The 14,822-nt window shown below is 31.9% G+C and overlaps 1 protein-coding gene across 5 annotated transcripts in view; it reads left to right on the forward strand.

Moving 5' to 3' along the window:
• Positions 1 to 259: 259 nt before the first annotated feature.
• The window catches only part of LOC126734535 (uncharacterized), a 39,696-nt gene continuing 25,133 nt past the window's right edge, over positions 260 to 14,822 (forward strand). For 4 of the 5 annotated variants that reach the window (XM_050438213.1, XM_050438226.1, XM_050438234.1 and 1 more), the window contains exons 1-5: positions 260 to 422; positions 1,002 to 1,170; positions 1,222 to 1,583; positions 1,643 to 2,036; positions 12,871 to 13,230. In XM_050438213.1, the coding sequence (XP_050294170.1) occupies positions 375 to 422; positions 1,002 to 1,170; positions 1,222 to 1,583; positions 1,643 to 2,036; positions 12,871 to 13,230 (1,333 nt within the window). In that variant the 5' untranslated portion in view covers positions 260 to 374. The remainder of the gene's footprint in view (positions 423 to 1,001; positions 1,171 to 1,221; positions 1,584 to 1,642; positions 2,037 to 12,870; positions 13,231 to 14,822) is intronic. The other variant, XM_050438221.1, reaches the window with a different exon arrangement.

Raw genomic sequence — 14,822 nt, forward strand, 5'->3', positions numbered from 1 at the left:
GTATTTCTTACCTTTTATATGTTGATTTATATACATATTTTGTATATTAAGTATATAAATAAACGTACTACAGAGGATCAACAATTTTAAGGGTTCTTTGCTAACAACACATTTACCTATGCATTTTAGGTAGAAAATTTTTACATGAACAAATTTAGGAAAACTTAGAAGCTAGGTTTTTATAAATATAACATTAGAATTAAGTACCTATTCTACGATCTGTACTTTACAAACAACAACTCGGTCACCAGTCAAATTGAAATCAAAATGATGTCATATCCCACAGTAACGTTAACACCTTTACGCTTATCGACTGACAAGCGATGTAAACGTCAATCCAATTTCATGCATGAAAAAGGCAAAATTTTTGTAAAATGATACGAAACTTAGTGTTAAAATTACCCAGTCTCAAGGCCACCAGCGTAAGTACCTATTTTTCTATCCGTAACATTTTTTATTACATACCCATCAAATAAGTATAGTTCTATGTATTGAAATAGTGCAGGACATTACACGGGGGCACTTCATATGAACTAGATTCTAGTTCTTAGCTATTAGGTGGTTATGTAAAGCTCCAAAGATTTTCCAAAAAAAATTTTAACACGAATAAATTTTTTTTAAATATTTTTCACATAGTAATACGAATCTTAAACAATAGAAAATTCACTTTTAAGTACTTTAAAGAAAATAAGAATTTATCATAAACAAGAATTTATCAGTAATTTTGAGAATAACTAACAACCTTAACCTAAATAATTAACATAATGGAAAATTTTCGCATTTTAATGTTCTGAAAATTATGTGATATAGAAGTAAAATATTATTTTGGTTACTTAGAGTAAAATATCATTTAAAAATATTTTTATTTTATAATGTTCTATAGACCATACCCTTTCTATAAAGAACAAACAAAAATTCTAAACATCGTTAAGAAATAATTAAAATCTTAAACTGCTCAAAAATCTGAAAACATTTGATTTACAGAATTACTATCTTTACAGGAAAATGTATTTACAACTATCGTTCGTAAAAGAAGTTTCCGATCACTCTCACCTGTAAAAGCATTATCTTCCTCATATACAACGGAAAGATCATTATCATGCTCAAGATCTAACTACAGCTCTAAAGTTGCTAATCGCAGATCTTTATGCTTCAGTAAGGAATACTACGGTAATATATTATACATGGTCAGAGGCGATAAAAGTAATGCTTTTATTCCAGCAAAACCTGTCTCCACTAAAGAATCGGTTGATATTTCTGATAAGGAAGTGCAATGGCGTGAAGATCCAGCAAAAAAACCACAAGTCCAAAATAAACCAGAAGATGATTTTAACAGGGATTCAATTCAGACTTTAGAACAATATGAGTTAGAGGCAGCAAGACCTAGGTGCTCAAAAAGTAGAGATCTTATCGATGCTTTTGTATCTAAATCCAAGATTGATTCGTGTTTTCATTTGCAACCATGTCACATGAGACCCTACGGTTCACCAGATAACCTTTATTCTGTTATGTTAATTAGACCTACTACCGTTTTAAAATATCCAAAGAAACCAAAAAAATTTGTAGCCAAAGATGCTATAGGAGTAAGTAAAAGCTGTTAAATATACATTTTTAATACTATTTTTATTTATACTAATTAAAGATGGATTTGCCCAAACCTAAATCTAATAAATCAAGACCAACAACCCCTAAATCTCAATGTAGAAGCTTCTCGACAAATCCATTATTTAAAGAGCCTGAGACAAAAAACCGTTCTTTGTCTACCACTAAAAGTTGTATTGCGAAAGTAGGAAGCAGCACAAACGATGACACAACTAGCATCAAGGAGAGTTTGAAGTTTCCCAGTAGTCCGAAAAATTCAATTAATGTCAATAAGCCAAATCCTCATAACCAGCATTGGTCATTACGCCAACAAATACTAGAATTTAGTCCTCCAAGGTATCAAAATTTCAATGCAGAGGACGTGGACCCATTTAGGGTGGAGTTATCAACTCCTGAAATGCGTAGAAATAGGAAAGAACAGCAAAATCGGAATGGTTTGTATGATTTGGTAATTTAATCTATAAAAGTTACTAATGAAGAGTATTGCAGAATTTTTAGTTTTACATATATATTAAAAAATATTTTTTTAACAACAATTTTGATAACTTAGATTTTGTGGGCTTAGACTTACAACTAGATATCTCAAATAGTGACATTATTGGGAATGTGAATTTTTAATAATGCAATATTTTGTGAAAAATCTTTATTTGTTTTTTCTCTGTATTGGTCAACACTTTATTTTACTGTATTGGTTACACTTTTTTTATGGAAAATAGAATGCTTTATGGAAACCAAACGAGTTTCTCTCAAAATTACTTTTTGATTCATGAATAAACAAGTTATTTACTTGTGTTTTTGATATTCCAATTTCCGACATAATTAGGTATCTAGTTGTGAATAAAACAATTTTAGGAAAATATTTAAAATTATTTATTAATAAATTGACAAAATACATTATTAACAACAAAAACAAACAATTTAAGCTAATCACTTTTAGACTCCTGGCAATTATTTTTTTTATTTTTTAGGTCTCCTTTGTGTGGCAAATTTTCATAAAATGGCTTATATTCTATTCCGATTGCTGGGGAAGCCTGTTTGAATAGAGAATTCAAGTCGTCATACTTTTCTTTTGATATTGGTAAATTCGACGCATATAAAGGCCTGCGTTTTACTAATAAAAAAGATTTTCAATCTATGAATTAATAATGCGACATATCGTGGACAACGTAAGGTCTATAGCCTTCTCTTCTTGCACTGCGAGCAATTGTCTTGCAGTCCGCTGGCCAATTCACTTTCCCCACTCGTTGCTGCTCTGTTGTTATCGCTGAATGCATGGAGTCACATTCCATTTCAGTTGGGGCTAACAAAACTTGCCGAAGATCAAAATTACAGCTTACAAATTGTTGACATGTGACTGCATCCTGTCCTCGTTCCTTATTATCCCTTTTCTCCTGTCGTGCTTGATTTTTGGCTAAAGGGTGATTTTGGTACTTTTCTTCTAATTGATCCTTATTTACACAGGTTTTGTAAGTCATACAAGTACAACGTTGGTCTTTTTTTAGATGGTAAATCTCTATTCCAATCTTTTCTTGGTATACATTCCATACATTAAATTTATGTTAAGAGAAGGATATTTTCTTTTTGAATCTGAATGACAATAGTATGATTCTACAACCGTCTGACATGATTTAAAATATTTTCTGCAGTTTGTTATTTTATGTAATTGCCTCTTGTGCTAGGCTCACTAGTATTTTCTTAAGTCCTTTAAGAGTCCTTTCTGTCTTAAGTCCTTTCTATCATTGCTACACCAACAACACCTTTTCGTATGCCAAGTGTATTAAGAAACATAGTCTTAGAAACTTTGATTTTAACATTACTATCGTTTGACAAGTAAAAGTGTACTGTATAATTTCGTCTTGATCCTTCTCTTGATACAGTTTTCTTTGCCAATTTATCTGTATTGCTATAAATTAAATCTCGCTTTCTTTCATAAGTCTCCAAATTATAATACCTTTCAAAGATATTAAGTCTTTCTTCATTAGAAAAATCTAAAAAAATATTTTTTTCGGCAAGCTATCGGATAAGGATCACGCATACAAACTCCCGAAATAAAAGTTTTTTGAAACGAGTTATAGGCTTCTCCATGTGGTCGCTTTTTTTTTTGATACATTTCTTGTTCACTTTTCGGGCTGCCTAAGTCGTTTTCTTGGTTTTAGGGTTCTTGTAGAAGTCTCTTTCATTGCATCAAACTCTTCTTGATTTATTTTTCCATCAGGCTTTGTTTGTTCCGCTAACGACACTGAATTGCTAATTGTTTTTTTTTGCTATCCCTTCCCTTTTTGTTATTAACGAAGTGTCATTTGAGTCGTCGCCTGAGTCATCACTTTCAGACGGGGAATACTCTGAAACCTCAGCCGAAAAAGACTCAGCATCTGATGCAATTTCAGCGTACTGACTTACTTACGATGTGGAAGGCATTGCATCCATATCTAAAATAAAATAAAATCACCATAGTATATACATCTTATGTAGAGGTCATAGTTTCGCTAAACAGAAAAGCAAAAAAAATATATTGGCAAAAAAATTTAATAATCTGCAGTCAACGAGCGATCTTAAAAAGTTTTGAATTAACAAGAAACTTATTAGTTAATTGAAGTCGGTGAATTAACAGATACGCATAATAAGAAAAAAAAAATTTTTTAACCTAAATAATAAATATACGCATATTATGTGAATCTGCATTAAATTCTGTGACACCCTTTATAATAGGTCGTATTCCTGTACTGAAACCTATTAATTATATACAATTATAGCTAGAGAAACACTAAAAATTCAAACAATTATTGATAATCTCCCTACTTTTATTGTATTGCAATATAAAATACTATAGACGTAACCTCAAAAACTAAACGACAATTATTTTTGTTAATTAAAGAAAAGTACGAACAAAAAACATACCTGTATGTTTATTTAGATTCTTAACCCGTTGAGGCCGGATTTATTTTTGGTGAAAATTTTTGTTTTGCTTAATTAATTAAAGATTATTTAATATGATATTTTAATATTAAATCTTTTTTTTGCATATGAGTTAGTTACAATGAGGTCTGCTCACTGTAAGGATACTTGGTAGATAAACAAAAAAAAATTGGCAAAAACTAATTTTTTATTGCTAGAATATATTGACGGAAACAGTTTTTCTTATCTGAAAGGCACAGGGCAACATCACACCTAAAAAAATAAGAATAATTAACTATGTTTATTTATTTATTAATGTAATATCAACAGCTACCTTGTACAATGCCATCTTGATTTGTGAGGTTCCGCCTTGGTACTACAAAAAGCACATCTTCCAGGCTTACCATATAGAGACATGTGAAAACAAGAGCCGTACCGAATTTCGTATGGTACAGTACGTTTGAAATGATTTACCGTTGCTGATGGCCGACCCTTTTTCGGTAAACCTTGTTCGGCTCCCACAAGTCCTAGGCCAACTGAAAGTCGAAAAAGTTTTGGCGAAAGTTGCGCATTGGAATCCGTTCTTTTTTGATACAATATGAATGCATTGACTAAGGATAAATCTATGAAATAGAAAAAAATTCTATGCCACCACTTTTTCGACTTTCGGTCAACTTCATAAAGAGTTTTTAGCATGTCCGTCTTATTATTATATTTTATTATATTTCTTTACTAGTTCAGGACATGTAACATCTTCGGCGGAACCATCTTTTTTTTTGCGGGAAACCCATTGATTTTTGCATGGATCCAGATAATTAGTTAAAAAATGGACTGGCCTATTATCCATCCATTTCAAAAATGTCAACCCATCACTGCTAACTCTCCAATCGAATTCACCCCTTGTTAACTGCTTGTCACCTAGTAGATCTGTTGGTAGATTCTTTCGATCTTTTCTGACGGTACTGCAAGCGTTAATCAACTCGGTTTGCAGTTGTTTTTGCAGCTCGACCGAATTAAAATAATTGTCAAAATATATTTCGTACTCTTTTCCAACTAAGTCTCTCGTAAGGTCTCTAACAACTCTACCACCAAGAGACTTTTCGGTCATTTGACCTATTTTACCAGTGTAAATCTGAAATTGACATACGTATCCTAAATCTTCGGAACGAATCCAAACTTTATAGCTACGTTTTACTGGTTTCTTTGGCATATACTGTTTTAGGGAGCTTCGTCCTTTGAATCGGATCATCGACTCATCAATAGCTTGATGTTGACTTGGTTTCAAAGCATTTTTATATGTATCCGATAATACATCTAACAAGTAGACGCTTCGCAATTACTTTGGTCCGTGGGGACCATTAGAAATTTTTAAAATTTTTGTCAGTACTACAAAAAAAAATCTCCACAATTATCCAAGGAGTGCCCTAAACACGCAGTGGGGAAGAGACCTGCTGTATCCTCATAAGGCTCTGAGTTCAACCTTAGTCTCGGCATGGTGCTCTACCCAACTTTTTCTTTTTTTAGTACTTCGAAAAAATTAACATCTATAGTAAATACCGAGAGAAAAGGGAAGGTCTCATTATCTATTATAATCAGAAATAAATTTCATTGAAATATTACTTACTTATTTCTGGGTATCATGCTTCAGAGAACCATGATGTGTTACAATACGCTCCGCTTTCAAGTAACTCGTATAAAAATAACCAATATTCAATGATACCTTCTTATTTTATTATAATGCGCCATCTATGGTAAATACGCTAAAATAGAGTCCTCAATTATAATACACTGTTGTACTGACGAACGTTATGGCGTATTCGCCATAGTATGCAGATAATTTCATTTACGTTTTTAAATTATGCTGCAAATTCAAAATGTATTTTTTTACCTTAAAGGCCATTCAAAATTAAGTAAAAAAGTTTTATAAATAAATTTTTCACGATTTATCCGTGTCACAAGATAAAGGAAAAAGAGGGTCCCATTTATTAGAGTATTGGAAAAAGACAACCGTGTTTTTATGTCGATTTTTTTTATTTTTCAAATTTATTTTTAAAAGCTTATAGTAAATAAGATATAAAAAGAATTGACATGAGGAGAATAAGGAATAAAAGAAACCAAAAACGAAATGAATTGAAACTATAGAAGCCGAGGTATAAGTAAAAATGTGGGAAATTTTATTTACGATTATTGGCAAATTTTAAAGTAAGCCCTAAACTAACAATTTCCAGTAAAAAAACTCAATAAAAAAATATTTTTTTTTTGGTCGAACATCGAAAGGGTCCCACGAAAAATTTCGAAAAAATGGTTTTTATTTTTTTATAAATAAACTATAACTCTGACAACTTTTTATATTAAATAAAAGTTCTCAGGCATATTACGAGGTATGCGCATGTCAAAATAAATCGGTTGTAGCTATCATAGAATCGGAGAAAATTGAAAAAAACTATAAAACATAAATATCGAATTATCGTGAGCCCTATGGAAAAATTTTTCGTCAAAAAACCGTTTTCGAAAATTTTTTTTCACCGTTATATACTCTCATCCTTCCTACATATAACGGTAAAAACCCGAAAGAAAAATTCGCCATAGAACAAAAGTTATTAGCGTTTTTGTGTCGGAACCTCCACCAATTTTTGTCGGTGCGTTCTCACAATACGCGAAGCGTATTGTAACAAAGGCCGTAATTTGTAAAGCTTATCAAAGTTTTGGTGATCACGGCCAGGCTGTACAGAGTTGTCGTTTAGGTGCAGGTTGGCTAACATCTATGAAAACCTGTCTCTTGACATTATTGAACTTATGAATGGATTTCTCATTTCCAATCGTGAGAACTAGTAATCCTTGTAGCTGGGTAGCTTTTTTATGCCCATTATCAAATTTATTGCAATAAAACCCTTTATTTCCTTTACATTAGTAGGCGTAAATGCATGCCTATTACCTCCGTTTCTTTGCAAGGCATATAAGTTAGTTTGAAAAGCTATGTGGTCTAACAGATGCTCAGGAAATATATGCAAAAACATGTCGGTAGGGGTTTTTTTATATCGGTGGGAATGTTTGGTCCTATTTCTGCTCCAAATTCTTTAAAATTTCGAACACAGAGTTGGAGTTAGTCCATATAGTTTTTTTGCGAATTTCCTGGGCTCGTATTAGTGACAAAGGTAGCCCATCCCCACTGCTCCATTCGGCTAAGTCAGCATCAGCGTCTTGGGACAAAGTATCATTCCCACATATAATAGGCATATTTTCTATGTCAAACAAATCAATTGCTGGCGACGCCGCTACCGTTGGGCCTACTATTTCTGCGTCCCCTTCAATCTCATCTTCACTAACATCTCCTAACACGCTAACGTTGTCACAAGGAATTTCTTCCAAATAACCATACAGGTAATTTGAGTTGAGATTTATAAGCTTGTTATAAAATTTATCTGTAAATAAAAATAAAATACTATAAAAAAACCGTTAAAAAAATACTCATGAAATTTTGAGAAAATTATTTGCCTAAGAGACTGGTGTCACCGCCCTGAGCACACCATATATTTTCTATAAAACTAATACCTTTTTCTCAAAATTGCATTCTAGCGATAACATAAATATCATCCTGGATATTTTATTTCTAATATAAAAGCAAATCTTACCACCCATGGTCCCAAAAACTGCTCTAACAACCAAAAAACAAGGAAACTTGTTACCACAACAATACCACGTGCACAAACATTAATATGCAAACTGTCCAAATAATACTCGACTCTTATTGGCGCTTAAATTTAGAGGACCGACACGCTTCCGCATACGTCATCAATGATATCTTCGCTGTAAGCACACCAGGACCATCAGTAAAAATTAATTTGTAAGTGTCCTCACCGCAGGCATACTAGCACACAAAGGGTTAAGAGCTGCTACAACTATTCTTTTGCTTCTGGAACTCATATTTTTGGCAAAACAATAACAAATTTCACGAGCACTATACACGTGTTGCTCCACTGTTTACCAAAGACTGAAACAACTGGATAAGTGAAAATGCCGTATTTAATTTGCTGCTATTACTTGATAAGATACCTAATTTTAGTAAAAAGTATCACGCGTATTTAAGAAATACCTATTTTCAACAATTGCGCCTGCGCAGAAATGGACTACTTTAGAAATAATCTAGTTATTGCATAACCTTCCGGTACTAACGAGGACTTATGTGACATAAACGTCGGACTCACACTCCGCATATTTTTTTTCAGTGAAAAATTATCAAAAATTCTGTATAACTATATTAGTCTTGGTGGAAATATATAGACACATCAAATATAAATATATTTACACATTTTATAGGTAAATTATTGAAATCGTTGAAAATCTTAAAAAAAAAATAACAATCTTTAAATTGTAAGAATTACAGAATCGAAACATATCATTATCAAAAACAAAAACAGAACTTCTAACAAACTTTCAACATAAACAAAAGATGATTACATTTCAAAAAAACAAAAATAAAACTTTTAACCTAAACTCTGACTAAAATAATATCAATCTTCGTCACTTCCACCAGCCATACAGTCACTACACATATAGTTGGCATGATCCAAACAAATAGGTTTGTTACAGTATGCACAGCTAAATCTCGTTGGTCTATTTTTCTTTCTATCACAATAAAAGCAGCGTCGTTTTATGATTGCGGTTTCTGATTTGGGTAACTCTTCCTGCAGTGGTAAATATAAAATTTCTCTAAGGCGAAGTCTAATGGTATCCGATTATTAGTAGCTCTTCGTCGTATGTGTCCGTCTAGTAACTGCATACCAAGATTCTCCAGAAATATTCTTCGAGGTATATCATCCATATATTTTGAATTGCTCTTGAAAATAACGAAGGAGTTTATTCCAGCTATATTAAGTTGCATAAAAAATATAATCATTGGCCTGCGACGAGTAGCTCTGGCACAATCATAGGCTGCACACATCTTGTCCTCCGTATCAACCCCACCTTTAGTTTGATTGTAATCAACTATTATTTGTGGTTTTCCAGTTTCTTAGTCTATTTTGTCTTCATTATGGTGCATAGTTCACAACATGAGCACATTTTTATTTTTATTGGGAATATACGATACTATGGTTGCTTTGTCTTAAAATGCAAACATGCTTGTCTGGTTGGGTCGTTTAGCAGGTTGGATAAATTCAAGTGGAAGTTCTCTTTTATTCTTTCTAATAGTACCAAGAATCGTAAGTTTATGATTTGTTGAAAGGGCGTTAGCAACAGCCATGCTGGTAAAGAAATTGTCCATGGTAATGTTTCTGCTGCTTCCTGAGATGGGGTGACAAAGACGGGAAAGTAGGGAAATATTATCAGTTTGCACTTTATAAGGTCCAATCGGTTGTGGCCCAACATAAATTTCCATGTTCGCAGTGTAAAACAATTTTGCGTCCACTAAAGAATATATTTTGATACCATATCGGTTAGGTTTATTGGGCATATATCCTCGAAACCTGCATCTCCCTCGGAATGCCACCAACATTTCATCCACTGTTGTGAGCTCGGAAATACAAAAATATTTAGACAAATTAGAATTTAATGAATCAAAGATCTCCCGGATCGGTGCTAATTTGTCATATTTTTGTCTTTTTATGATCAAAACGAATATACTGCAACAAAAATCTGAATCTTTCCCGAGACATTGTCAAACAAAATATTTCCATGGATGTTCCATTTGTTCTAAATAAGTCGCAGGCATTTACCCGACTATTTTTTGACATCGAGCATATATAAAGCAATCCTGTAAGCGCTTTCAACTCAATAATGTCTGTGGGCCTTGCTGATCGGTTGTTTGGATTTAAATTGCACATTCCAATGTAGATATCTGTATTATCAACAATGACTTGCAACATTTCATTTGTGAAAAATAGACTCCAGATCTCTGCGGCAAATTTTAACCTTTTTGCATTTCCCTTTACCCCAGGGAGAAACTTGATAATATTTAGGGCGCTTGTCCGTACCTGAGAGTTTCCTGGATGCTTTCTCCACTTGGTTTGGCCATCTTTTCCAATGTAATATGCAGCTTTTTCGTGCGCCACTTCTTCCATTATTTCATCTGGAAGATCCAAGATGTTGTTTGGGTCATCAATATCATGTTCATCATCTTGAGTCTCTTCATCATTATCCTGCAAACTCGAGTCGTCATCAAATGGCTCCTCATCAGTCGCAACCTCATCTAATCGAATATTTAGGTTTATTAATTTGCATAAAGCAGAAATTAATAAAAAATTAGCATAAACACTAACGTGCGGAGTGAGAGTCCGCATAAGAGCCTAACTCCAACACGAAGCACCCTACTCTGTTTACCACTTAACACTAAATTGGAGCCCCCAATCGCAACAGGTACTGAGCGGTACAGCTGCCTACTCGGAATTCTTCGGAAAATACCGGCCAATTTTCGGAAAAAACGAACTCGCAGTCCGCACGTTAGTACCGGAAGGATAATATAGAGCAGACCTGGTAGATTAGTTACCAGTAGTATCGTTTCTTTTAAAAACTGAGTTACCTTATTGTAATACTAAGCCCATGATTTGTTTATTGTTTTTAGATTCAAATTCCTTTAAATAATTTACCATTCTGTAATGCTTAATTTCGTGTTTTAAAGCATTACTCTTAGATGGCGCCAAAGTCACTGAATCTGAATTCGTTTAATATTCTTGCACTAGTTACGAAATGCTACAATTAGTGCCCTTAATTTCTTAACAGTTTGTTAAAAGTGGTATTGTTATAAAAAGGTCAATACCTAGAAAATTTAATTTTAAGGATAAAATATTTAACCTAAATCAAATTTGAAAAAAAAGGTTTAATAGTATATTGAAAGTAATATTTGATTAATAGCGGTATTTACAATAGTTCAAAAAAATACTTACTAAATACAAATAGTAAATTTAGCGACTTATAGTTTAAAATGCACATTTTGTTCCTGATTCATTCCTGTTTATTTAAAAAGAAAATTCTTAATATTTGTCACGATATTGTCGTACTTACACATATTTGCTTACAAGAATTGTTATAAACTTTTAATTAGATACGAAATAATAAAATACATTTTAAGATTATATTGAGGTACAAGTAAACTAATTTCACTATTAATTCTTTTAATTCCTCTAAACAATTTGAAAATGACTTGTCACATTTCCACATTTCCATCAGTAATATCTCTTTTAAATGTAAATAATAAATTTCTTGCTCAATATGGAATTCGAAGATTTAAACCATGTTTACACATTATCTGAAACTTTTTATAAATAAAAAATAATAAATGAAATTAGGTGAATCCATCTTGGTGTTTAATAATTATTTATAGGGAAAATAATAACTTATCAATTACTAATTAAATAATAAACAGTAAACAATTTCAAATACAGTCCATACTTCAACATAAATATTAAAATCTGAGTAAATAAATGATCAATTTAATTAATTTTATTTGATTTATAATAAAAAAACAAACACTAATACCTGTACATAAAATGTAAATATTTAAAAATTCTATTAAACTGAATTTTTATTTTGCGCGAATGATAGCAGTAGGATAATTGGAATCAGAAAAAGAACCACAAAGAATATAGAAAAATTATCAATTAATACAATATTGGCAAAAAAAGAATTTTGAATTTTTGAAACTAACATAGTAAATTGCTCTTATAGTATTAGATTATAATAATAATAATTAATAATGTAATGTGATAGGGGTTGCTATTTTTCTCCTCAATAAAAATAATACAAATGAGCCTTTTTACATCAAATTTACTATTAATTTAAATTATATTTAATATTATTATTTTTATTATTATTATTAATATTAATCATAATATTATTATCGGTATAGATTTTTTTTATATATGCCACAAAATTTAAAGACATTTATGTAATTATTATCCAATTCATTGCTATGAATTTATTTTGTTGATAAAGATGAGATCATATTTGCTTTCATTTCAAGTCAAAAAAATAAATACGTAAACATTTTAATTAATCATGTTTACGGTTCACCAAAAACAAGAAACATTTATATTAGTAGACAAAGTTAATTCAGGTCTTTGATGTAAAATCAATTGCAACTTGCAATAACACTTCTTAGTCTTAAGTTAATAAGGCAACTATTTTTTTCCTACTATCTGTCTACTAACTTAAAGTTTGACCCAATGGTAGAGATATTTTTATACCTAAGAAGGAAAGTGTATAGGAATATATAAATTTATTATTAAATTATAAATTCTACTTAATCAGCTTCATTTCTATATTTTTTACAGCTCATTTCTATATTTAAAAAAAAAATGAAATTTTTCTTCTAATAATAACTCTAAAGATAAGAAATAAATTCAAAGATATCTATAAATATATTTTTTTTTTGCTTAGGCTCTGAAAACTACAAAAGTTGCTACTCCGACCTAATAAAAATAAAATTAAAAGAACGTCAAGAAAATGTATACCTAAAAAAAACTGATATATCTTGTATATCCGCAAATAAATACTGCCATCCATGCTTACAAAAAAATAAAACCAGCGCAGAAAATGAAACGCTTAAAGCCTTTAAGATCTCTCCAAGTTCAAGAGGGTTAAGAACTGAAGCAAACACGAATGAAAAGATGACTACAAAATCGGCCATAGATGTAAGCTTATTATCCAAAAATAGAAACGAAGTTACAAACCTGCAGTCCAGAAGTTTTTCCAAGTTTTCTATGATGAACGCCAATATTCTGTCAAAAGAAAAAATAGGTATGTATGATTGCCTTAGCACATTGAAAGACTAGAATTAGTAAACAACAACTTTGTTTGAGTTCACCATGTGTACAGGGGCAAGAGGGTGTCTTGTTTACAAATATATTCACCGATTTTCTGTTCTCAAGTTTATACACGTTTTCAAAAGAGGTAACTTTCAGCTATATATCAACATATTTTATAATGCTTTTTTAACTTATTGGTATTAGATTTTGCGTGAAGAATATAAAGTAGAAATAGGTATATCTTATTTTAAGCGAAAAAATAACATCTTCCAAGCAAAAATTAGCCATAGCGAAATTATTCACATTCTTATTAATAAGTAATAACCGATTAAATGTTTTGTGTTTACAATCAGTATTTGTGAAGTTCTGTGTTTTTACGTTAGTTTTTGATTAAAAAAGAAAAAAGAATGCATTTCAGTATTTTTGTGAACTGTTACAATGATAAAAGCTTGAGCGGCAGCATGGAAAAAACGCAATTAATGTAGTCAGGGTGAAACCGAATATTAATAATACTCTTAATTTTCACAAAACACTTATTTATTATTACCAAATGCGGACTGCGACTACATAAGCGAAAAGCATAAGTGCGTTTTCAAAGTATAAACACGAATGAATTCAAATAATAAATTCCGTGCCTGCAAAGGCGATTTCTACCTGACTGTAAATAAAAATGGGCATCAAATCTCTTATGAATAGTCTCTTTTTTATCAGTTGCTGGAAATATTTATGGTGGCGGACCACACGGCCATCCTATGATGACGGTCGTCCCGATCGTCCGCATCCTTGAGATTACTGAAAAGATAGGGGAAAGAAAACATAAAAATCATATTTTCGTAATTAGTTTTAATATTCGTCTTAATGGCCCAGATCTGCTATTCCGCCACAAATAACAACAACTATGGAAAACACACATTATACCTGTAAAAGCAAATATATATCCCATCCATAATGCAACCATCTATCACATAAAACAAATCTGGCGCTAAGAGGGAAAATTTATTAAAAAAAACATTTGCTATCGAGAGCATAACATTTGCCATTGGGAGCATAACATTTGCCATTGAGAGCATAAGATTTGCCATTGAGGGCGTAACTTTTGCCATTGAGAGCATAACATTTGCCATTGAGGACGTAACATTTGCCATTGAGAGCATGCTTACCTTATTTGTGTTGAAAGCTGAACATCTTTAAATGCTCAACACCAACAACTCCTTCATAGGGTCGTTTTGATCATTCAGTAAATCTGTCCTCCTTAACTCGGTACCGGTCGTTCGGTAAATCTTCCATTATCCTAAATGGACCTCGATATTTTGGAAGAAGTTTCTTGCTTTCTTCGTTTGCTGGAAAACAGTTTACTTTTGATAGAAGAAGGTCTCCTACTTGGTATAAAGTAGGTGGCTTTCTTTTCTTATTAAACGTCACATTTTGCCTTATACGATTATCCTCGAGTCTTTTAGCAGTGTTTGATCTAGCTTTTGTTACATCCACTAAGTCTTCGTCTTCACTATCATACTGATGATTTCCAGTATCGAGCTGCAAACCTAGTTGTAATTCAGCTGGCGTATGTCGTGTAACTCTGTGCTT

The sequence above is a fragment of the Anthonomus grandis genome, chromosome 1 (assembly GCF_022605725.1).
Source record: "Anthonomus grandis grandis chromosome 1, icAntGran1.3, whole genome shotgun sequence".
NCBI lineage: Eukaryota > Metazoa > Arthropoda > Insecta > Coleoptera > Curculionidae > Anthonomus > Anthonomus grandis.